This window comes from Glycine soja, chromosome 4 (genome assembly GCF_004193775.1).
Source record: "Glycine soja cultivar W05 chromosome 4, ASM419377v2, whole genome shotgun sequence".
NCBI lineage: Eukaryota > Viridiplantae > Streptophyta > Magnoliopsida > Fabales > Fabaceae > Glycine > Glycine soja.
In genome coordinates, this window is record NC_041005.1 from 8,199,393 (window position 1) to 8,221,017 (window position 21,625).

Here is a 21,625-nt window from a genome sequence, read left to right on the forward strand (position 1 = left end):
GTGCATTCTAATAACAAACACATGTGCCTATGGAAGTCAACGAAAGGAGCTCTAGCTGAATATCGTGCCGGGGAACGACCGAGACTGCACACATAAGACACTAATGCAGGTCTTACCTTACCTCTTACTTTGCGTTGATTTGTCATGTTTTTGTGCCTTTGCATTAAATGGAAGTGTTTGTTAACTAGCAATTTTGAAGGTAATCCTATATTCTACAGTAGTTGGTCAAATCAAAACTATAACTTTTTGTTTGTGATATTGAACGGCAATGATATTTTGACGTAAAATATTTAACTAACTTTATCTTGTGAATATTTTATAGTTCTCTCTCTACCTATTTAACGTGTAAATGTCTAATTAAGATTGACGCAGTTTATATATATGTATATATTTTGGAAGACCTAACTAACCAGAAGCATTTGAGTGTGTTCTATTCATCTTAGGTAAAAAAAACAAAAAAAACCAAGGAATATATCCCCTTTCGTGCCTAAAACACACCCACGATATTCTCAGAAATATTTTTCGGTTTTTTGTATTTGTCATGATGATTGTCTCGAGATCCCTACAGAAGACTCTCCTAGGCGGTTATTATGATGATGTGTTACTGGCTTGGATGAGAATGAATGGTCGGTTAGACCATGATTTTAGTGGTCAATCACTTGGCCAGGAGAATACACAGTTCCTCAAGCTTAAATGTAATAGCAGGATGAGACTTTAAAATGTAATATAATAGGTTGAAATATAACAGGAGGGTACAGGCACATATACAGTTTTTTTTTTTATATATATAATAAGGTCATGAGAAAATTTGCATAAAATAATTCATTTTCACTTTAAACTCGTTAAGCCATGCCAACATGCTCAAGCCTGCAGGCCAAGTGGAGCATACTCCGAAGCTTACGATGAATTTCTTTGTGCTCGTAATATTCTAATGACTTTTGAGAATTATTAGACTTTGCTAAGATAGAAAAAAAGGCTGCCCCTATAATGACAAAAATAACAAAATATTAACATGTTTTTTCCAAATTCAAAGGAAAGATAATTTCATGGGTGAGAATTTTGAGAATGATTTATTCCTAGCCCATGCATTTTCTTTTATCATTTCAAAGGAAAAAAATTTAAACTTTAATAATATATTTTAGGTAACATTTTTGTTGTTGATGTTTTAATATATTTGCATCAAAATAGTTATTAGGGTTAGTGGTCAGGGTTTAGTTAAGGGGCAAGGGCTGACTGTATGTGGTTAGGACGTAGGGCTTAGGGGTAGAGGTTAGGGTTTATGCTAGGGCCTAGGGTTGAGCTTTGGGTTTAGTTTAGTTTTTAGGGTTTAATATTTATGATGGTATGTAGTTTGGGTTGGTGGTTAGAGTTTAGTTTAGGGCTTAGGGCTGACATTAGGGTTTGGTGTGGGGGTTAGGGTTTAATATATGTTGTGGTATGTTGTTGGTAGTTTTAGAAATGGTAGATATGTAAAGGGGTAGAGTAGGTGGTTAGGGTTTATTCAAGTGCCTAGGGTTGGGCTTTGGGTTTAGTTTAGGATTTAGGGTTTATTTTAGTGGTTATGGTTGAGCTAATGGTTTAGTTTAGTCATTAGGGTTTAATATATATGTTGGTATGTTATTGAGAGTTTTAGAAAGGGTAGATATGTATGGGTAGGGTTAGTGGCTAGGGTTTATTCTAGTGCCTAAGGTTGAGCTTTATATATATATATATATATGGTGATATGTTATTGAGTTTTAAAAATGGTAGATATGTAGTGGTTAGGGTTGAGGCTAGGGTTTTTTAGTTCGTAGGGTTTATTTTAGTGGGTATGGTTGAGCTTAGGGTTTAGGCTAGTGATTAGGGATTAGGTTAGGGGTTAGTTTAGATGTTAGGGTTTAATATATATGGTTGTTTGTTATTGGTAGTTTTAGAAATTATAGATATGTAGATATTGCTTAGGGTTTAGTGTCTAGGGTTTAGTTTATGTAGTGCGTAGGCGTTAGTGTTTAAGATAGTGCGATCAGGGTTATAGTCTAGGGCTGAGGACTTAGGGTTATGTAGGTTTATAATTATTTGAATAGTGAATTTAACGAAAAAAAACATGTTCGTCATGATTTGCAGATCATGGTTAGAACTAGAGGTTTAGGTTATGCATTAGGTAGAGTTATAGGCAAAGTCTGGGATAGACAGGATGATCATCATGCGGATGATGTCCCCAGCGGCGTAGACCTACCGCATCCGCACGTAGGCAACGGGAAGCTGCCCCTGTTGCTGAGCTGACTGAGGACGTACCAGCACTTGGTGCAGAGGGATTAATTGGTGATGGTGCTGAGGGCTTAGTGGTGATGGTGCTGAGGGATCCGCTACTGATGATGCTGAGTGATTTCCAGGTGGGCTATGTGACCCATCAGTGCTGACTTCATTTGCTGAGCATGTTGCATATAGCATATGGACTGGAGAGGTATTATAATTTTTACGTAAAGTTATTTGTTAATTATTTGTTATTGTTGAGTTGTTTGTGATAATTAATTTTTGATATACTGTTACTTGGAATCATCTGTGTTTCAATTCAGGAACGTCCTGAATTAAAGTTGGTCTCCCACGGAAGGAAGGTTGAGAAGTTTGGGAGGCCAGCTCCTGAGATTGAAGGGTTAGTCGATCCCACAAGATTAACTCCTTTGATCGAGTGTTCAGTAGTCACCGGCGATTTGGGAGTTATATTCGCTTTTGTCGAGAGGTGGCACAAGGAGACTAGCAGCTTCTATCTTTTAGTAGGAGAGTTGACCATCACACTAGATGATGTGGCGTCACTCCTCCATCTGCCGATCACAGGCACCTTCCACAGCTTCGAGCCTCTACATGTGGACGAGGCAGTCATCATGTTGGTGGAGTTGCTTGATGTCTCGGGTGAGGAGGCTAGAGCTGAGACTGTATAGTGTCATGGGGCATATGTACTCCTGTTGTGGTTGCGGGATATCTATCAGAGGAAATGCGAGGCCCGATAGTGGATTGTTGTAGCTCATGCTTATCTCCTACACTTGGTTGGTTGCACTCTTTTTGCTAACAAGAGTTCAACACATGCTCATGTAGTTCATTTGGACGTTTTTCGAGACTTGGCTCAGAGTGAGAGCTATGCCTGGGGAGCTGCCGCGCTGGTGCATATGTATGACCAGTCAAATGAAGCTTCTCAGAGCACTAGACAACAGATTGTTGGGTACCTTACTTTATTACAGGTAAAATTTTTATTTGTAATATGTTAAATTGGATTATGAAGGAAATATGTTTTTTTATGTGTATTTGACATTGATTTTATGTTCATCTCATGTTTGTAGTGTTGGATATATGAGCACTTTCCCAGTGTGCATGATAGCGTTACTGATGATGGCTACGATGAGACGTCCCCACATGCCTGACGGTGGCTTACTACGAAGGCTTATATGAAGGGATTAACAGCATCGCCGTACCAGACATGTATAGATGCTTTGACGATCACTAACGTGTGCTGGATGCCTTATGGTGACCACCGAGGAGTTAGGGCGTTTGACCTCATTTCATGCTTCCAGGGTCAGCTTAGATGGGGTCTTATTGTGGTCACACTTCGACCAAAGAGGATGGTGCGACAATTCGGCTACATTCAGACCATCCCTCCACCGCCTATTAGTGCCACCTTGTCATATAAGGATATCAATGACAGGTGGATGCCCTACTCGGACCATTTAGCAGTTGCAGGTCAGATTTGTCTTGTGCCTGGGCAGGTTTCAGGAGATTACATGGAATGATTCTTCTTTATATTTCATCTGTTCATCACACCCACACAGACAGGTGATCAGCCCAGACATCCACCTATCCCACAACATGAGGCATACCTGGAGCAAGATATCTCAGAGGTCCCAGTGGCAGTAGAAGGTGGACCGTCACAGGCATCTAATCCCCCCCAGACATGCAGTGGTAAGATTAATTTCTTTAATATTTTATAAAATGTTATTTATTTTAAATGTTGTAATAAACGTGTTTTTATGAATGTCATAGGATGCTTGTGAAGCGATCGCAGAAAGGTTGGAGCGTGTGCTCAACCTAAGGATGGTCACTGAAGGCACAAAGTTACATGAGATCATGGAAGATTGCCGCAGGATCACTAAGGGTGTCACCTCAGATGGAAATGTGTATGTTAGGGCGCGATGAAGACGGTGCACAAATCATTCATAGATCATGTTTATGGCTTGTATTTGACAAAACTTTTGTATTTGTTACATTATTTTGGTTATAACTTTTATTGAAAGTATTTGTTACATTATTTTATTTTTTGTGCACTCTATATCACACACCTTCCAGAATTGATAAATTTAATAAATAATAATTTGATGATAAAATTATCTTAAAAAGAAATATAAAAAATATAATGTAAAAAAGTATATAATAGAAAAAAAATAAAATAAAAAAGAGGTGTATGGTCCTCGAATGGGTAAACCTAACATGATATGTATCATTACTTTTCTTTGGTTACATTTTCTCATGGTGACTAAATTATTAAATGCAACCTAACATGATATTAAATACATTTCTTGAAAGCAAGTTCATGTGAAACATGCGAGCTTAATGCACTCATGAGTCGTTACCCTTTAAGTAACCCTTTAAGTAATACAAGGCAAGGTAAATTCGCCTTAAACTATCCTTGAGATGAAATTTAGTTTGTTAAGTAAATATTTAAAAGAGATCGTCTAATCCGCATTGAATCATGGGTAAACCAAATAGTGGAAATAATTACTGAACAAGTACTGAACAAATAGTGAACAACTTAGTTGAAAAACTAGTGAACAACTTATTAAATTCAAACATTACATTAACTTCAACATGTTGGAATGAAATAAAATTTGCATGAAAAACTCGGAAATAAAACATGCATTCAATCATGTCGCGACATAGACACGTTGTCTTCCATTTCCATTACCTGTTTAGTAAAAACAACTAAAATTTCTATTGGCCCAAATTGTTTTCAATAGTTAGACTGTACTAAGACCTTCAACACGTCATCGTTAGTTTTTAGCTCAATAATTTCAAATTTGATAAATTTGTCTGAATACTCAAAATGACCTGGTTTTCGAAAAAATAATCGTCTTACCATTTGTGATTCATGAATACCATGAAGGGGAATCCCTTAAGATGCAACTTGCTTTATCAAATCCTTCAGTTCATCGACGGTACATCCTGAAGGAATGTCAAATTTTTTTGGATTTTTTCCTGTGAACGCATAACCTATAAAGTTGTTTTGGCGTAGCATGTTCCACCTCCCGTTGTAATATAGAAGTGCATCATGAGTAGGGGTCATAGTGCCTTGAAGTAAGTTTAATATTTCATCTGATGTTCTACCAATGGTGCATAATAACTCAATCGGACCAACACACGAAAATTAATGATTACACATTAACATTATGTTGACATCATCATCATTTTTCAATTGCATTCATTGAAAGCGAATTTGGTTATCTGTATCTGTGAATGACTGCCGGTAGTAAATTTTATCCAAAAATTGTTTGTCGGTTAGCTGAAGGGTATTGTGTATTCTGGTTTTTAGCGTTGCAAAATCACTAGTGTTTGGTACTCGAATGGGTAGTGGAGTGGAAGTTTGAAAGTAAACACCACTATCGTTGTGAATAACCGATCCAGTTGGAAAAAATGAAACCCAAACTTGAGTTAACAATTGTCTGACTGCTAGTTTCTCCGAAAAATGCCATACTTTGTTGTAAAAATTGGGAGAGAATGTGTGATTTTTTAGCGTGTTGTCGTGTCTCATATATATAGATGATTTTCACTAACATTGTTTCGTGTTTGTGTTTCCAACTAAACCAATGTGGTGTCAAGTTGTATCGTGCATCAGAATGTGTTGTCAAGTTAGTCAATGTCGTGTCACGCTCAAACTTTAATACGCATGCATTTGACTATGTGTTGTCAATTCTGACAACAATGTATCATACATGCGTAATTGATTTTAGTTGCACCAACTAATTTATTTCTTAACACAACAATTACTTAATAATTAAGGATAAACGTCTGACAACAAATAATATCACATAATGAATAAAATTAGATAAACAAGTGTCACAGTCCATAACAACGATGCATGTTCAGTCTTCATTTAGGTCGACATAGTCTCTTTTCAACATCATGAAGCTTGTGTATTACTGCATTCTACTAATATATGGAGTTGGCCATTGCTTTGCTTAAGGATGAGAATTCCTAGACCACAATAATGCTAGAGGCGGTAAAGGACAACGGTCTTTCAAATAAACCTGTTATACGTGAACAAACATTATTAACTCAAATGAACACAAATGATTGCATAAATATAAAAATTAGACTAACTATCTTCAATGTACCTGAACAAAATGATTTCCAAACGCGTGACCGACACATATAATGCGGTGCATATAAGAATCTGGTGATGGTTGACTTCTAAGAGAAAAAAATGTCATGCTTTGTTGTCGGGACAACGATACAAGGATTACATTATACCTTGATGCAATGACATATCTCATCTCCATTATATCCATCCACTTGTCCACACTAACCTGAATCAAACAAACATACACATCTAAGTTATTTAAAGTTTGTTCTTAAAAAAAAAAAACTAAACAACATACCTTGGAAAACCCATCAACAAGTAGGGACAACCTTAATTCTTCAGATCTCTCTGTGCCACCGAAGAGGTTGATGTAGTCATGAGACCATTCGCCAAGTTCTTTAATCAATTTGTTTCACACCAATGACCAAGAATGTTCGCCCATACCTAATAAAGCGGCAATGGACCGATATCCATAGTTACCGTCCGCTTTCACATCCATAATGTTGTCAATGAAATCCTGTATAAATGGCTCAAATTGATCCAACATCGAGATGATCCTTGTTGGTTTCGGCGGGTCAGAAGATGATGCACTACGTTTCACTGAAGAGTTGCTGTTTTGAACAGAATGAAAAATATCAACATACTCCCAATAAGTCGGATAACGCTTTGTGGATCTTTGGTTTTGGTTCATCGGTTTCTTAGATGCACCTTTAGTGTTGACCTTTGACGGAGGAGGACACACAGAGTTTTGATCAGGGTATGCAATTTCTCGAAGTTTACTCTTTATAGTAACTTTATCACAAACATCAAGTTCCTGAAATCTTTTAGATATGGTCTCGATCTCTTCCTTGATGGTGACTTCAGCCTCACATAACCCTTGGTGTGAAAAACTAAGTCTCCTCCAAAACCTATGGATTGAATCGAGTGGGATGCTGTCAACAACATACCTAGATAGCTCACGTGCACAAGGAAGACCGTGCGTGGTTCTCATCACATAACCACAAGAAGAGGGATTCTTGCCAGCATAATGTACATGCTCAAACTCAGCAGCAATCTCATTTAAAGCGTACCTTGAAACCATTTCAAGAAGCCTTTTGTATAAGGTTTTTTAAATAGATGTCTAACCACATGTATACTTGTTTCAAAGGATGCTTTAATTTGAGTGTGCTGCAACATGATCATGTTATTCATGGCATCCCAAACACTACACAGGTCTCCAAGGCTATTATGTAATACTTTTTTTAAAGCTCAATGAGCATATTCAACCCTACATTTGAAATACACAAAAAATAGTAAACATATACAACAATTAAATTCCATGAATTAATAAACATTACTAGAAAAATTGAAATATTTTAGTACATGTTTGTTGTTGTGTTGCCTAGGTGCATCACCTTATTCGTCCAGGCTATAATAAATTTTTCCTTGTGTGGGATTATCCATGTTTCGTTAACATAGTCAAGGAACATTGGCCAAGGTGAACAAGCCATTTGAAACTTCTGAAGGCACTCAGCGAACTACTATTCGGAAGGACAATCAACCAGACTACCCCAGACATCCATGACATACTCCCAAGCATTTTTTTAACCATTGAAGATTTGCACTTGGCCTTGACATTCTTGTCGATGTGAAACCTGCACAACAAGTTTGTACACCCGGGGAAAACAGTTTTCACTGCATTCATCAATGTTAGGTCTCTGTCAGTGACAATAACTGCAGGGAGGCAATTGCGTCTGAAAAATAGACCTCGAAACCGTTCCAAAGCCCATACAACATTATTAACACGTTCATCCTCCAGATATGCAAACCCAGTAGAGAATGTCATCCCCGTTGGTGTCACCCCAACAAAGTCAAGTAGTGGAAGTATGTACCTATTTGTTTTGTAGGTACTGTCTATCAAAAACACCAAATGACATGCATTGCATAACTTCACTGCATCCGAGTGACACCAAAACAGATCACGTACCACAAATTCATCCTTTAATCTATGCTAATGAATATATTTATCATGTTCAAGAAGCTTCATTAGATGTTGCATTTCAGTATCACTTCTTCTAATGGAAGAACGATATGCACTTCTTGCATTGTATATTTGTTTGATTGTAGTGTAACTGTTGGCATTGTACTCCTTCAACGTTAGTAGGATGTTTCTTGGTTTCACCATCGACTTTGTCATATCAGCAATAATATTCTTCTCATTCTTAGTCAATCGCCCAACATATGGATGTCCAACTAAGGACTTGGCCAATTAATGATTGTGAATCCCACAGATCAACTTCACCATCCAACCTTCCCCTCTAATAACTAGTTTCCCACAAAGTTTGAAGAGACAACCACATTTCCTACTCCCAGTGTCTCTTCTAACAAATTCTTTCTTCCTACACTTATACTAACCGCTCCTTTCACAACTAATTAACACAAATGAACTTCTTCCTCTACTACTAGTATGTGTGTCAGACCTCATAATGACTGCAACAAATCTGTTTTCATGGGCAACCGATCGAGCCTATTGCAAAACATCATCTTGGGTACCAAATACCTACAACGCAACCCTAACAATTTATTTTTTATACAAAACATACATTCAACCAAATGACTCAAACTAATGAACATGATTACCTGAGAAGTATTAAAAGCATCCGAACAATCAACATGTGATTCATTCACACCACATTCTTGTTCATTTTCATAATCCATATTAACTTCTTCAGACATTGTATTTTCATACATCCATTGATCTTCGTCCATTTTAACAAAAATCAAAAAATTATACATCATACACAATTCTACATAATCTTTTAGTGCACACCATATTAGCAAAACTAAAACTAGTCCCTCGTAGTACTTTTTATTTAGCCCTTAACATCATAATTTGATAAATATCATTAAAAAAATAATAACTACATAATTACCAACTAATACAACTACATTCAAAATTTACAACTAAATAATTTACTTAAACTAAATAGAAATTTTGGACGTGAATAATTTCAATTTTGACTTATACTATATTTAATTTTTAATAACTAACTAGTTTTTAATTTCTACCACAAATTACACAATATGGACTACAAAAACACAATAATAATAAATTTTACGAAACATCTAATTTAACATAAAAATACTTCAAATAAATACAAATTTTGCACCCTAATAAACAATAAAAATATATAAAACTATAACTAACAACTAATTTAACATTTTACTGCTACAACAAAATATAATTATTATACCTAAATTATTTAATCTTTTACATACCCTATAAATAATTTGTAATAAAGCAATTATCCACAATTTAAAAAATTATGTATTAAAAAATATAACATAATATATTATTATTAAATATAAATTATTCACAAATTTTAAAATAATCTAAAAAATATTAAAACAAAAAAGCTTACGGAAGAAGTTATTCCGTATGACTCATACGGAAGAACTTCTTCCGTAAGCTTTTTTGTGAACAATTTCTTCCGTATAATTCATACAGAAGAACTTCTTCCATAAGTGTACATTACTAAATACGGAAGAAGTTCATCTGTAAAAATCATACGGATGAACTACTTCTGTATGTTACAACTTACGAATTTAACAGATCTACTAGAATACCACCGGTAAGAGTTTCACCTTTACCAAACCGCTACCTCTCTCAACACTTGCAAAAACCACCACCAACGATAGAAACCGCACCGCAATGAAAAAAAAGAAAGCTTTAAACGCAAAAGAAAATGCATAATCGGTGTCAATTTAAAGAAAAAACCAGGAGGGACAGAATTGGAATTTTCAAAAAGTGCTGGGTGCACCTAGCAACGCCCTATTGTTTTATCTTTCTCGGCCTGTGAATTCATCGACAACGAAGACTGTGAGACCCACATGGGCCTAGTTCACCCAAATAATTTGGGACCAAGGGTGTTCCAAGGTAGCCAACACTGAAAAATGCCTTGTTCCTTGAAGAATCAAACTTGATATGCCTTCGTACGCAACTAACTTGCCAACTTATAGACAATAGGGGATAAGCAATCCGGATTGGATTGTGTTTATCTTTTATATTTTGTCAACTGAATCTAACTTTAATGGAATTAAATTGATTGTCAAATTGGATCATTATAATAATTCATTTTTAAGTCTTTAAATAAACTTTAAAAAAATTCTCAAACTAAAAAATAATACGGATATTTTAAAAATTAATATTCATAAAACATGTACTATTCTTATGATAAACAGAAAAAAAAATATAAATATATACTCATAGTATCATTCATATAAAATAATATTATTATCTTAAAATAAACAGAAAAAGATAAATTTTAAAATTATATATTATCTTAAGATAAATAATATATTACCTTAAGAATAAAATGTGTTTAGTTTAGAATTTTTATATTAGTAATTTAATTATATGTGGATTGGAGTCTTAATCGGATTCAAAATTCTAAACCTGCCACCTAATCCAATTTTGGGATTTTTTTTTTGCACCAACCATTTTTTCTTCTATACCCATAATATTTTTTTATAATTCCAACGCTGTCCTCACGTATGACCCATATCGATGCAAGTCTCAAACCCGTAACTTTCGGGTTATTAACACGACACTCTAACCATATGAGTAAATAAGTGAATTATGTTAAAAAATAATTAATGTCAATATATATAACACCAAAATTTATAATGTATATTTAATACACATGTAAGTTTACATATAATTAATGTTATTATATATAAATTTTCAATAAAAATCATAGGTTTAATAAAAATTTATATATATAAAAAATATATTATTAGATCAAAATTAATTGTTACAAAATTTATTATGTAAATTTAGTGTCTATACATTATTTCATAAAAAATATGACTGGGTATCAAAGAAAAATGGTCCATACTACATAAAAGCAATGTTGGAATCATAAAAAATATGTTAGGAGTAGAAGAAAAATAATTAATGTCTTCCAATTTTAATCATATTCATTAGATTAAAACCAAAATAATTCAATACAATCAATCCAACTCATAAAAATCTAATTGAATTGGATTAGATAAATTCCCGAATTGAATCTAATCCGTTTACACTCTAATAATCAACAACGTTCTTGGCATTAGATGAATAATAATTTGAATGAGATAAAGAATGAACCCGCCAATTCTTTTAAAATCATTCGCTAGTAACGGAAACAAGAGTTAAAGGATTCCCTCAATCTATTAACGTTTTAAAGTTAAATAGTTAAATCACCCAACTTAAAGATATAAAGAAGGAGATATTTAATATATTTAAAAGTAAATCCACCGTTTATATATCCATTCAACTTACAACAAATCAATGGACCCTCGCTTTCAGAAAGCAACAAAGATAAAACAAATATATGATAAACACTGAATGAGTTTCCATTTTAATACTATAACAGCTCCACCAACTACACTAGCGGACTAACCATATAAAGATAAAACACTTAAATGTTTCTGTGACGGATGGATAATTTATCAACACAAACCTCATCTTTGGTATAAACAATACATGGTGTTTTTAAATCCCTTGTGTGTCAATGAGGCTGCAATGCTCCTTGAATATTTTTAACAGCGCTGTCATAGTGCACAAAGCCCATAAACCAAAATTCATGGTTGTCAACAGAGATAATCTGTATATACTTTTCAGATTGGTTGGTTCTGCTTGTTGATGCGTTTACAGCTCTCAGCTGGTGCAATGGAATGACCACCTAATGCATGGGAAAAAACATATTAAGAATATATATATTAATAACTGCGAAATCTGAACTAAATTAATAGTCTGGCTAATAATGATAATGATTTCTTCACTTTATTAGTGTTTTTTATGAAATAATGAAGAAATTAACATTTGTGCAATTTTTTATTAGCAGAAGTCAAAAGAAGAAGAAATGAAGTGTCTTAGAGGGAAATTGACGAAAAATGTGGAAGAAAAAGAATTGAAGAAGAGTTGGAAGAATTGGACAACTCGCTCAACACGCAATCCAGGCTCAGTGCGCAACTCTCGCTTAACAGGCAGTTCTATGCTTACCGTGAAATCTTGCTCAGCACGCAGGTCAGGCTTAGCACGCAGATGCGCGTTCAGTCGAAATTAGCGTGAAAAGTAAGTTACCTCATGCCTATCAAAAGGGAGTAGGATGCAAAAGGAAAAGACATACCAAGTCTTAGAGCTCTCCAGTGCAAAAATCCAACGCATGAACCTCTCCCTTGGGGAAACCCTCTTTCCTTAGCCATTCCCCCTTTTCTTATTACTAGTCATCCAACCCTTTCTTTCATTAGCCTTCGAAGTATAAAGCCTCTCATGGCTATGAGAGGCTAAGCCCCCTTAGTTGGAGTCTAACAGCCAGTGCCCTTGTAATGTAACTGTTCTTCTTATCTATTAATACAATTTCAATTTCTATTGTTATTTTTCTGCTTTTTATTGTTATTGTGTGGTTTGACCATCAATGCATCTGTTTTTAGGGGTTATTCATTGGGAAATGATAATGTCTAAAAAACTGGGAAAGAGCATCTCAACATTGCATTGCTAGGAATAAAGTGACTTTGTTGTGCCTCTGCATACATCTTTATACCTAATGTTGTTTATTGCTAGGAATAAAGTGACTTTGTTGTGTACCTCTGCATACATCTTTATACCTAATGTTGTTTATGATTCCATCTTTACAAAGGGATTTGGGAGAAAGAATACATAAATTAGGCTCTTCATCATCGTGGAGGATCATGGGAGAACATATTTGCACATGTGAGTGAAAATTGAAAAAAACATTTAATAGAGAAAACCATTAATATTGTATCAAGGGTTGTTAGGCATGCTAGGCCCCAACATAATTGTCTTCTAAATAAAAGAATAATATGAAATACATCTTTAAATAGGCTAATAGGCCAAGCAAAACTTTCAAATAGGTTAAGCCAAGCCTAGAAATAAGGATAGGTAACAAGCTAGGCTAAAGCTTTTACTTGCCTTGAATTTTAGGCTTGGTCTATTTAAATAAAACCTATTTCCACCCCTACGGAGGAGTCTAGTTAATAATTATTATATTATTCAAATTTTATCTTTTAAGAAATGAATATTTTATATTTTATTAGGTTTTATTATTTTTGGGTTATAAATATTCCCTTTGGTCCTTTTTATAAGAACCAATCTAGAGTGCCTTGTGCATTAATTTTTTCACAAAAGCATCCTTAATTATGAGTCATAAGTTTAAGTTCAGTAAATAATGAATGGAATACATTAATGTCTTAAGCTCTATGGGAGTCTAACTTTGTCTTGTTTGAAAAGCTTGTTGGAAATTTTACTTTGACTATTTGCATACATAGCCAATAAAAATTAAAGCAATAAATATAATAATGATAAGAGATTAAAATAATTAAACTAACAAAAGTATTAAAAAAAAAGAAGAAAAGAGTGTGCCTCATTAATCTAAGGGAAACTTTAGGACAAATTTAATGTTACTAACAAAACTAACTAATTTCTTTAATCTCAGTGAATTAATTAATTGAGTCTTGTAAAAAGGATCGGAGGGAGTAATTTAAGTAATTTAAACCTTAAATGATTAACAATTAGACTTTGGGCTGGTTTGTTTCAACTTATTTGTTAAGAAAATGCTTATTTTAATAGAATAAGCAATTTTTTTTTGTTTTCTTTGTGTGTTTGTCTAAACTGTTTTTACTTAACATAAGTAATTTTCTTCTTATTTAAGAAGAAAATCCTATCTACTTGTTAGATAAAGCACCTTCTTAAAAAGCGCTTATTTTAAAGTTACTTTTTTTAAGTTTAAACTACTCACCCTTTGCCTAACTAATAATATTTACATTTCTTGTCTTGTCCTTTAAGCTTATCCAGTTTGAGGTTTGAAGTAACTGGCTTAAGAGAAGTATTCTTGGTTAGCATCCTACATCTAATACTAATTTGCTATACAAACCAGCACACAGTTTAAAGCCAACCAAATTGTGTCCTGACAAACAGACTAACAACAGAGCACACAGCAACTGAACTACTCGATCATCATCATCATCATCCTGGACAAGAGTTCAAAAGTAGAGTGCCAAACTATATAATTATAATCGCTAACCCCAATCTGAAGAAAATATTTATTCTGAATTACCAACATATAGTTTATAAAAAAGCACATTACAAAACCTCATTCTTTGAATAATATCAGAATTCAGGAATTGGAATGTAAAAATATGAATAAAGACAAGCAAATATGTAACCATCTTTAATTAATTCCACTCTCCGCATCCTTAAAACCCAAAAAATTAGAAGAATTTATGTATCACACACGTAGAGTCTGGATTTAAAATTTCAAACAGGATCAGTAAGCATGAAAGACCACCACTACTAAAGATAATCCTTAGTTCCAAGAAATGCAACATAACTGAACTTCGGACCTGACCAATCAAGCTAGTAAATTGACCATCTCTAAATAAAATTTTGCATTCTCTTAGAAACACATGCAATTCTATCACCTGAATCCAATTTTTAAAAAGTAACAATAAAAATCTACTGTTAGAAGATAATCATAGAAAATGAAGCCATTCGCATAATCACACATCAAATCAGCAAATGTGTATCATATCTTGTATTAGAGGCCAATAAGTTATACCTTATAATAGCTCCATTGAGTCTGGTCACCACCCACTTGGTAAGAAAGAGGGTTATCACTACAAAATGCCAGCTTTGCCGTTGACAAATATAAGACACCCATCACAGGTCCAGCCGAGGTAGACAAGTAGCATGCATAAGTTTTCAGAAGCTGCTCCTCTGGAACTGTCTCAAATGTTTGCCTAAAGATCTTCTCATACCCTCCTTCTGCAAGTACTTTAGTCCCCTGAGCAATCCTCCCCACAGCAGCATCCGCAAAACTCGGTCCCGTTTTCACTGCTCCATGCAAAATTAAATAAATAATATATACAAGTAAATAATCAACCGTTGAGAAGAGTGCGTGAATTGTTGTGAATCCCTATATCTGTCTTTGATTCCCACAGATTAAAAAAAAAAACAGAGGAAATGAATACATACAGTGCTGCCACATGTTGCCGGCGAGATCCTCGGCCTTCTTGGTGGCCTCGGCGGCTTTCTTCCCCCATTTCCCGAGAACGTCTTTCACGGAATCTAAAGTAGCTGCGCAAAAAGAACACCCACAAGTTAGAGGCAGTTGTAAATAATAAAATCAGAAAGAAGGAAAAGAGAGAGAGAGTAAATGAATTACTCTTGGTAGAAGAAGCAGGAACTGGCGCAGGAGTGACATAGGGATTGGAGTCTTTGGGCATAGTAGTGGCAGCATCTTCGGAAATGGGAGCGCGAGATTCAGTGTTGAGTGGTGGCGCAACATCGGTGGGGTCCAGTTTAGGGTATGGAGCATAATCGGCAGTGTGAGGCTGAGGCTGAGACTGAGATTGAGAATGAGATTCTTCCGGTTTGGTAGTGATGGTTTGGGTGTGGGTGTGGGTTTCTTCTGGTTTGGTGTCGGTGGCTTGGGTTTGGGTTTGGGTTGGGGCGTCGCCACTCATGTTGGCTTAGGTTTTCTCTGCTTCGGGATCGGCAACGGGTGATCGCGATTGCGAGTGGATGATGAAACGTGCGTGCTACTTCAATTGAAATTTGAAACGTCAATTTCTGCAAAACCGTCCAACTGATTCAAAAGGTTCAAGGTTTCAACTTTCAACGCTCTTTCTGGATCTACCCGTTGTGTTGTGTCTGGGCGTGTTTTTTTGAGCTTGTTTTTGGTCTTGCTTCACTTTCACTTTTCCAAACTAACACTAATGGACTTCTTCTCTCTACCCATTGGACCAACTTGTGATGATTAGCGGGCCTCTGATAAAAATAGGCCCAATATTATAAGGGTCTGTATACATTTTGAACATGATTTCTACTAGCAGAAACTTTGGTTATTTCTCTAGTAATTTTTTTAAGGTTTAAATATATTTTTGTCCTTGTAATTTAGTATTTTTTTTTTATTTTTAGTCCTTAAAATACTTTAGGTAACGCTTTGAATAATAAAAAAAATTATTTAAAATTTCATAAGGATAAAAAAAAAACTAAGCTATAAGAAGTAGAAAGATATTTAAGCCTTCTTTTAAATAACAGAAGAGTAATTAGAAGCTCTATAAATTTGAAATTTTTAAACACAAAATGGTTTTACACTTTTACTTTTCATCTATGAAGGCAAATCGCTGTTAGCAGACGGACGTCGACTAATCATAACACGTACAGTTTTGCTAACAAATGAATTGGGCCATAACGATTTCTTACTAAAATAAGAAACATAACAAATGAATTGGGCCATCACAATGTGAAACTGTTGGGAAATATGAACTAATTTGCTAAAGGTTTCTTTGATGTTTTTCCTTCTATGTATGTCATTATTTTTAGACCAAATTTACATGAGTTTTATTCTACCTAATTCAGCCTTTATTCAAAATGAATCAATCTTGAGACTATATAGTAGTACTAATTTTTTTACTTTGAAGGTAAAAAGGACACATTACAAGGAATGAAACAATAATAGTAAAAGAGTTCAGGGTCATGACTCATGAGAAAGGAAAAGAAAAAGACGTGACATATTTTCATGGTAGAAAGTTGAAACCACAAATAGATGAAAACAGATTAGGTATTAGATGCATGTCTGGATTTCAGTTCAAAATATGATATACGAATGTCAAAGTAAATTTAATGGTCAACAAATTCAATTTTATAAAAAGAAGGATCTTAATGTTTTTGTAAATTTCATTTAACTTAAAACTTTTATTTACAACTGAAAAACAAATATGCATTACATCGAATCTCTCAAACAATTAGCTAGGTTCAGAACTGTAGTTAGTAGAAAATTCTCCTACGCCTTTTGGTTTTTAATAGTAAAAAATAACATAAAAACTACAAATATATATTATAATAATCATAATTTGACAACTTGCAATAGGAGGTCAAATTATATTGTGCACTCCATAATCCACCCTAAAATGATCATTACGAAACTAGAAGAGCATTTTAAAATTAGCCGAATCTTAGACTCTTTTTGTTAGGGCTTCTTAGCCTCTTTTGTTTTTGTTTCTGTTAATTGCCCTACTCATACAAAAAATACCCAAAACTCTGTCTTTTAATTAGTTTGGATAATAAATTTTAACAAATTCAACCTAAGGTACACTCCTAACCTAACGTATACTTCTAAGATCAATTTGTGTGAATTGATCTTAGGAGTGTGTCTACTTAATCAATAATATAATTTAAATATATAATTATGTTAAATATTTAAAAATGAAATTTTATTATTATTTTTCCAATCAATATTACATTTCATAGAAGAAATTTATGCCATAAATAAAAAAAAATAAACATTACTAATTATATATTTTACTAAGGAATAAAGTGAGAGTTAAGAAAAATCTAAAAGAAAAAAGGAAAAAAATGCAGACAGGGTTGTAAGAAAAAGTAATGGAGGTAAATAAGGAGGGAGAGGAGAAGTGAGTGGAGAGAGACAGAGACAGCAAAGCAGAGGCGACTCTTGCTCCTCCTTCCTCAGTCTCTCATTTTCTCTATCTCTGAAGCCAAAGATGAACCAAATCGACGACGGTCGAACCCTCTCCCCTCTGCCGGACCAGGTCCTGGAGAACGTCCTGGAAAGCGTGCTCCACTTCCTCACCTCCCGGCGCGACCGCAACGCCGCCTCACTGGTCTGCAAGTCCTGGTACCGCGCCGAGGCCCTCACCCGCACCGAGCTCTTCATCGGAAACTGCTACGCCGTGTCCCCCCGCCGCGCCACCGGCCGATTCCCCCGCGTCCGGTCCGTGACCATCAAGGGCAAGCCACGCTTCGCCGACTTCGACCTCATGCCCCTGAACTGGGGGGCCCACTTCACCCCCTGGGTCACCGCACTCTCCCAATCTTACCACTCCTCCCTCAACAAACTCCACCTCAAACGCATGTCCCTCACCGACCACGACCTCACCCTCCTCTCCCACTCCCTCCCCTCCTTCCAAGACCTCCTTCTCACGTGCTGCGAAGGCTTCGGCACCACCGCTCTCGCCGCCCTCGCCTCCAACTGCAGGTTCTTACTAATCTTACTAAAAAAAAAAGTTAGTATTTATTTATTACTGATCAATGTGGGATCTCCAATACTTACAGATTGCTGAGAGTGCTTGAACCAGTGGAATGCGTGGTGGAGGTTGGCGACGAGGAATTGGATTGGATATCGTGTTTTCCGGAGATTGACGCTCAGACATATTTGGAGTCTCTTGTTTTTGACTGCGTGGAGTGTCCAATTAACTTGGAGGCTTTGGAGAGGCTCGTGGCCCGGTCCCCCTCTTTGAGGAAGCTCAGGCTGAATCGTTATGTTTCCATGTCTCAGCTGCATCGCTTGATGCATCGAGCGCCGCAGTTGACGCATCTGGGAACTGGTTCGTTCAGTGCTTCGGAGCTGGATCAGGAACTGGATTTCGCGTCTGCGTTCGCGGCTTGTAAATCGTTGGTTTGTTTGTCTGGGTTCAGAGAGATTTGGCCGGATTATCTCCCTGCTATTTATCCAGCTTGTGCCAATCTCATATCCTTGAATTTCAGCTATGCTGATATCAGTGCGGATCAGCTCATATCGGTCATACGTCACTGTCATAAGCTGCAGACGTTTTGGGTATCTTTTGTCTTGTTTGGTTTGTTGTATGGATTGAATTGGGAATTAGAAATTAGGAATTAAAGTAGTGTCTTGGTGTTGTGCAGGTCCTAGATACCATATGCGATGAAGGGCTTCAAGCAGTGGCTGAGACTTGCAAGGATTTGCGTGAGCTTCGGGTTTTCCCTGTCAATACCCGGGAGGAGATAGAAGGTCCCGTGTCTGAGGTGGGGTTTGAGGCGATTTCTCGAGGTTGTAGGAAACTGCAGTCGATTCTTTTTTTCTGCCAGAGGATGACGAATGCTGCCGTGGTAGCCATGTCGAACAACTGCCCGGATCTTGTGGTGTTTCGGTTGTGTATAATTGGGCGGTATAGGCCAGACCCAGAGACGCTAGAACCCATGGATGAGGGTTTTGGTGCCATTGTTATGAACTGCAAGAAGCTCACTCGGCTTGCTGTGTCTGGTTTGCTGACTGATCGGGCTTTTAACTACATTGGGACGTATGGGAAGTTGATTAGGACGCTGTCAGTTGCCTTTGCTGGAGACACTGATCTGGGACTCCAATATGTTCTTGAAGGATGTCCTAATCTGCAGAAGCTTGAAATCAGAGACAGTCCATTTGGGGATGGAGCTTTACGTTCTGGCTTGCATCATTTTTACAACATGAGGTTCCTCTGGATGTCCTCATGTAAGTTGACGCGCCAAGCTTGCCGGGAAGTCGCACGAATGCTGCCCCATCTGGTGTTGGAAGTCATCAATAGTGAAGAGGACAAAGCCGATGATATTGAGATTCTGTACATGTATCGGTCTCTGGACAGGCCACGGGATGATGCTCCAAAAGTTGTTACCATCCTTTGCTGATTCTTTCAAACTCAACAAGTTTATGGCTTTTTCCCTTGTTATGGGGGCTGCTGAGTGAAATTATAGAGCAGGGATTCTTAAATAAACCTAACCTGCCACAAGATTCATCATTATTTGTACTGTCAATGTCAAAAAAAGTTGAGCTAACAACTCTGCTGTTCTTGGCCAACACTGTTGTGATGGCAGGCCATAGATTCTATTATGTGGCAAAGCATTTCAAATTCTGCATTCTTGTTCATGGGAGAGAACTTGGGGAATAGCAACGGGAGAGGGTGTGCTGAGAATGATGCAGATGATAAGAATTCCTGTAGTTATCGTATCAGGCCATCCAATGTTGTATCACCATTATTAAAATTTATGTCCTCTTTTTTATTCGTTTTATCATGAAGACCTACCATATTGAGGAAGGTAGAGATTGCTGAAGCTGCTTTGAGGATTTGTTAATAAGCATTATTTGTCTCCTTGGTCAAATAGATGATGATGGTTTACCGTACCAGTAGAAAAGGGAAAGCATTCGCTTTTTTAAGGACTTAGTCTGTGTATGCTGACTCAGATGATAGTTAGTTTAAGCTGTAGGTGGTGAGAATCCTATCACCAGACTGATATAAGCGAATATGCGCTCCCCTTATTGTTTTCTCTGATGTGTGTTTCTGTAGCTCCAGACTTTTGAATTTATTTTTAGTTAGCAATTGTTACGTGGTTTAATAAATGCCAGAATATGCATGGACCATATATGAACTTACTTACTGGGGCTGTGTCTATGCATTTCATTTTCTGAATGCAGAATGATCAATTGAGTGTGAACGCCCATTGATTATGTGTATGATATTCTATTTTATTCAGGTACTTGTGTGTCTTCCAGTGTATCTGGTTTATGCAGAGAACCGGACTTTATTAGTCGCATTCTAAATCAATTCCTCATGGTATGAGGGAGCCAATAATTTGATGGCTTCTATCTCGCACTCTCATAATTAGGAAAGAAATATTTCATTCTGCTTTGTTGATATTCAATATGGCATAATGCAAGAATGGTAAAAGAAAACTAAACATCAAAGTGGGATCTGACTGTGCAAATGAAACAAGTGATGGGGGAGCAAAGTTTCGGTTTTCTTTCTTGTCTAACCATTTTCTGTTGCGCCAAGTGGACCATGGCCAAATGCCAATGTTCTCACATAAAACTGACCCCTTTGCAATTTTAGCTATTTACCCACTTCCTTTTTTAGTCTGATCCTCACCTTCAATGACTCGGATTACGTTGCTGAGGATAAGAAGCTTGAGCGGTAATAAATGAAACATTCAGTTCTCATTATTAGGCATATCCATCCATAATGTAATAAAAAAACTTCCATTGCCCAGAGGCTCTTCGCTATGCGAAGGTATGGCGGGAAAAGTCCCTTCATATTGTAATTACCCTTTTCCGTGTGTATTTGCATGTGTATGGATAAATTTTGATAATCTTGATTTTCTAAAATTAATTTACTTAAAAAATGATTTTTTTTTGTACAGATTAAAAAATGAGTTTGTTTATGTTCGAGTATATATATGTGAAAAGTGATTTTCCGTTTGCCTCAACATGTATTTCAATAAGCATTTTTAAATGATTTCAAATGCTAATTATATAAAATTGACTTTTAAGTACCTATGTGGGAAAAGTGAATGAGTGTTATTTGGATGATATTAATTATAACTATTTTATATGTAATTTTTTAAAAGTTAAATTTATTTTATAAACTTTTTTTTAGTAATTATGCAAAAAGTTAAAAACATATAAAAACTACTGGAGCAAAATAAACAAAAGAATTTATCGCAACAGTAACATTTTTTTTGTCTACTTTAGTTTA

At 35.8% G+C, this 21,625-nt stretch overlaps 4 protein-coding genes across 4 annotated transcripts; 3 read left to right on the plus strand and 1 right to left on the minus strand.

Annotated features, from left to right (window-relative positions):
- The first annotated feature begins 857 nt into the window (after positions 1 to 857).
- LOC114408347 (protein MAIN-LIKE 2-like) lies at positions 858 to 3,395 on the plus strand. Its single transcript, XM_028371369.1, has 5 exons — positions 858 to 920; positions 2,202 to 2,372; positions 2,556 to 2,912; positions 3,105 to 3,215; positions 3,315 to 3,395. The coding sequence occupies exons 1-5, from the start codon at positions 858 to 860 to the stop codon at positions 3,393 to 3,395; spliced, it is 783 nt and encodes a 260-aa protein (XP_028227170.1).
- Positions 3,396 to 3,419: 24 nt separating this feature from the next.
- On the plus strand, positions 3,420 to 4,164 carry LOC114408348. Its single transcript, XM_028371370.1, has 3 exons — positions 3,420 to 3,711; positions 3,805 to 3,902; positions 4,012 to 4,164. The coding sequence occupies exons 1-3, from the start codon at positions 3,420 to 3,422 to the stop codon at positions 4,162 to 4,164; spliced, it is 543 nt and encodes a 180-aa protein (XP_028227171.1).
- A 7,387-nt stretch (positions 4,165 to 11,551) lies between these two features.
- LOC114409206 (GEM-like protein 1) lies at positions 11,552 to 16,017 on the minus strand. Its single transcript, XM_028372568.1, has 4 exons — positions 15,529 to 16,017; positions 15,339 to 15,440; positions 14,923 to 15,197; positions 11,552 to 12,027 (listed from the first exon to the last, which is right to left on the minus strand). The coding sequence occupies exons 1-4, from the start codon at positions 15,827 to 15,829 to the stop codon at positions 11,854 to 11,856; spliced, it is 852 nt and encodes a 283-aa protein (XP_028228369.1). The 5' UTR covers positions 15,830 to 16,017; the 3' UTR covers positions 11,552 to 11,853.
- Positions 16,018 to 17,727: 1,710 nt separating this feature from the next.
- On the plus strand, positions 17,728 to 20,626 carry LOC114409207 (transport inhibitor response 1-like protein). The gene is made up of 3 exons (XM_028372569.1): positions 17,728 to 18,363; positions 18,441 to 18,942; positions 19,029 to 20,626. Exons 1-3 carry the CDS (start codon positions 17,870 to 17,872, stop codon positions 19,782 to 19,784), a joined length of 1,752 nt encoding a protein of 583 aa, XP_028228370.1. The 5' UTR covers positions 17,728 to 17,869; the 3' UTR covers positions 19,785 to 20,626.
- The last annotated feature ends 999 nt before the right edge of the window (positions 20,627 to 21,625 follow it).

Coding starts and splice junctions, on each gene's coding strand:
- LOC114408348 (XM_028371370.1), top strand. CDS start 3,420: ATGAAGGGATTAACAGCATCGCCGTACCAGACATGTATAGATGCTTTG. Junction 3,712..3,804: donor GGACCATTTAGCAGTTGCAG/GTCAGATTTGTC, acceptor CCACACAGACAG/GTGATCAGCCCAGACATCCA. Junction 3,903..4,011: donor TAGAAGGTGGACCGTCACAG/GCATCTAATCCC, acceptor TGAATGTCATAG/GATGCTTGTGAAGCGATCGC.
- LOC114409206 (XM_028372568.1), bottom strand. CDS start 15,829: ATGAGTGGCGACGCCCCAACCCAAACCCAAACCCAAGCCACCGACACC. Junction 15,441..15,528: donor TCCTGCTTCTTCTACCAAGA/GTAATTCATTTA, acceptor CTTTTTGCGCAG/CTACTTTAGATTCCGTGAAA. Junction 15,198..15,338: donor CGGCAACATGTGGCAGCACT/GTATGTATTCAT, acceptor TGCATGGAGCAG/TGAAAACGGGACCGAGTTTT.
- LOC114409207 (XM_028372569.1), top strand. CDS start 17,870: ATGAACCAAATCGACGACGGTCGAACCCTCTCCCCTCTGCCGGACCAG. Junction 18,364..18,440: donor GCCCTCGCCTCCAACTGCAG/GTTCTTACTAAT, acceptor CAATACTTACAG/ATTGCTGAGAGTGCTTGAAC. Junction 18,943..19,028: donor ATAAGCTGCAGACGTTTTGG/GTATCTTTTGTC, acceptor GGTGTTGTGCAG/GTCCTAGATACCATATGCGA.
- LOC114408347 (XM_028371369.1), top strand. CDS start 858: ATGCTCAAGCCTGCAGGCCAAGTGGAGCATACTCCGAAGCTTACGATG. Junction 921..2,201: donor CGATGAATTTCTTTGTGCTC/GTAATATTCTAA, acceptor TGATGTCCCCAG/CGGCGTAGACCTACCGCATC. Junction 3,216..3,314: donor GGTACCTTACTTTATTACAG/GTAAAATTTTTA, acceptor TCATGTTTGTAG/TGTTGGATATATGAGCACTT.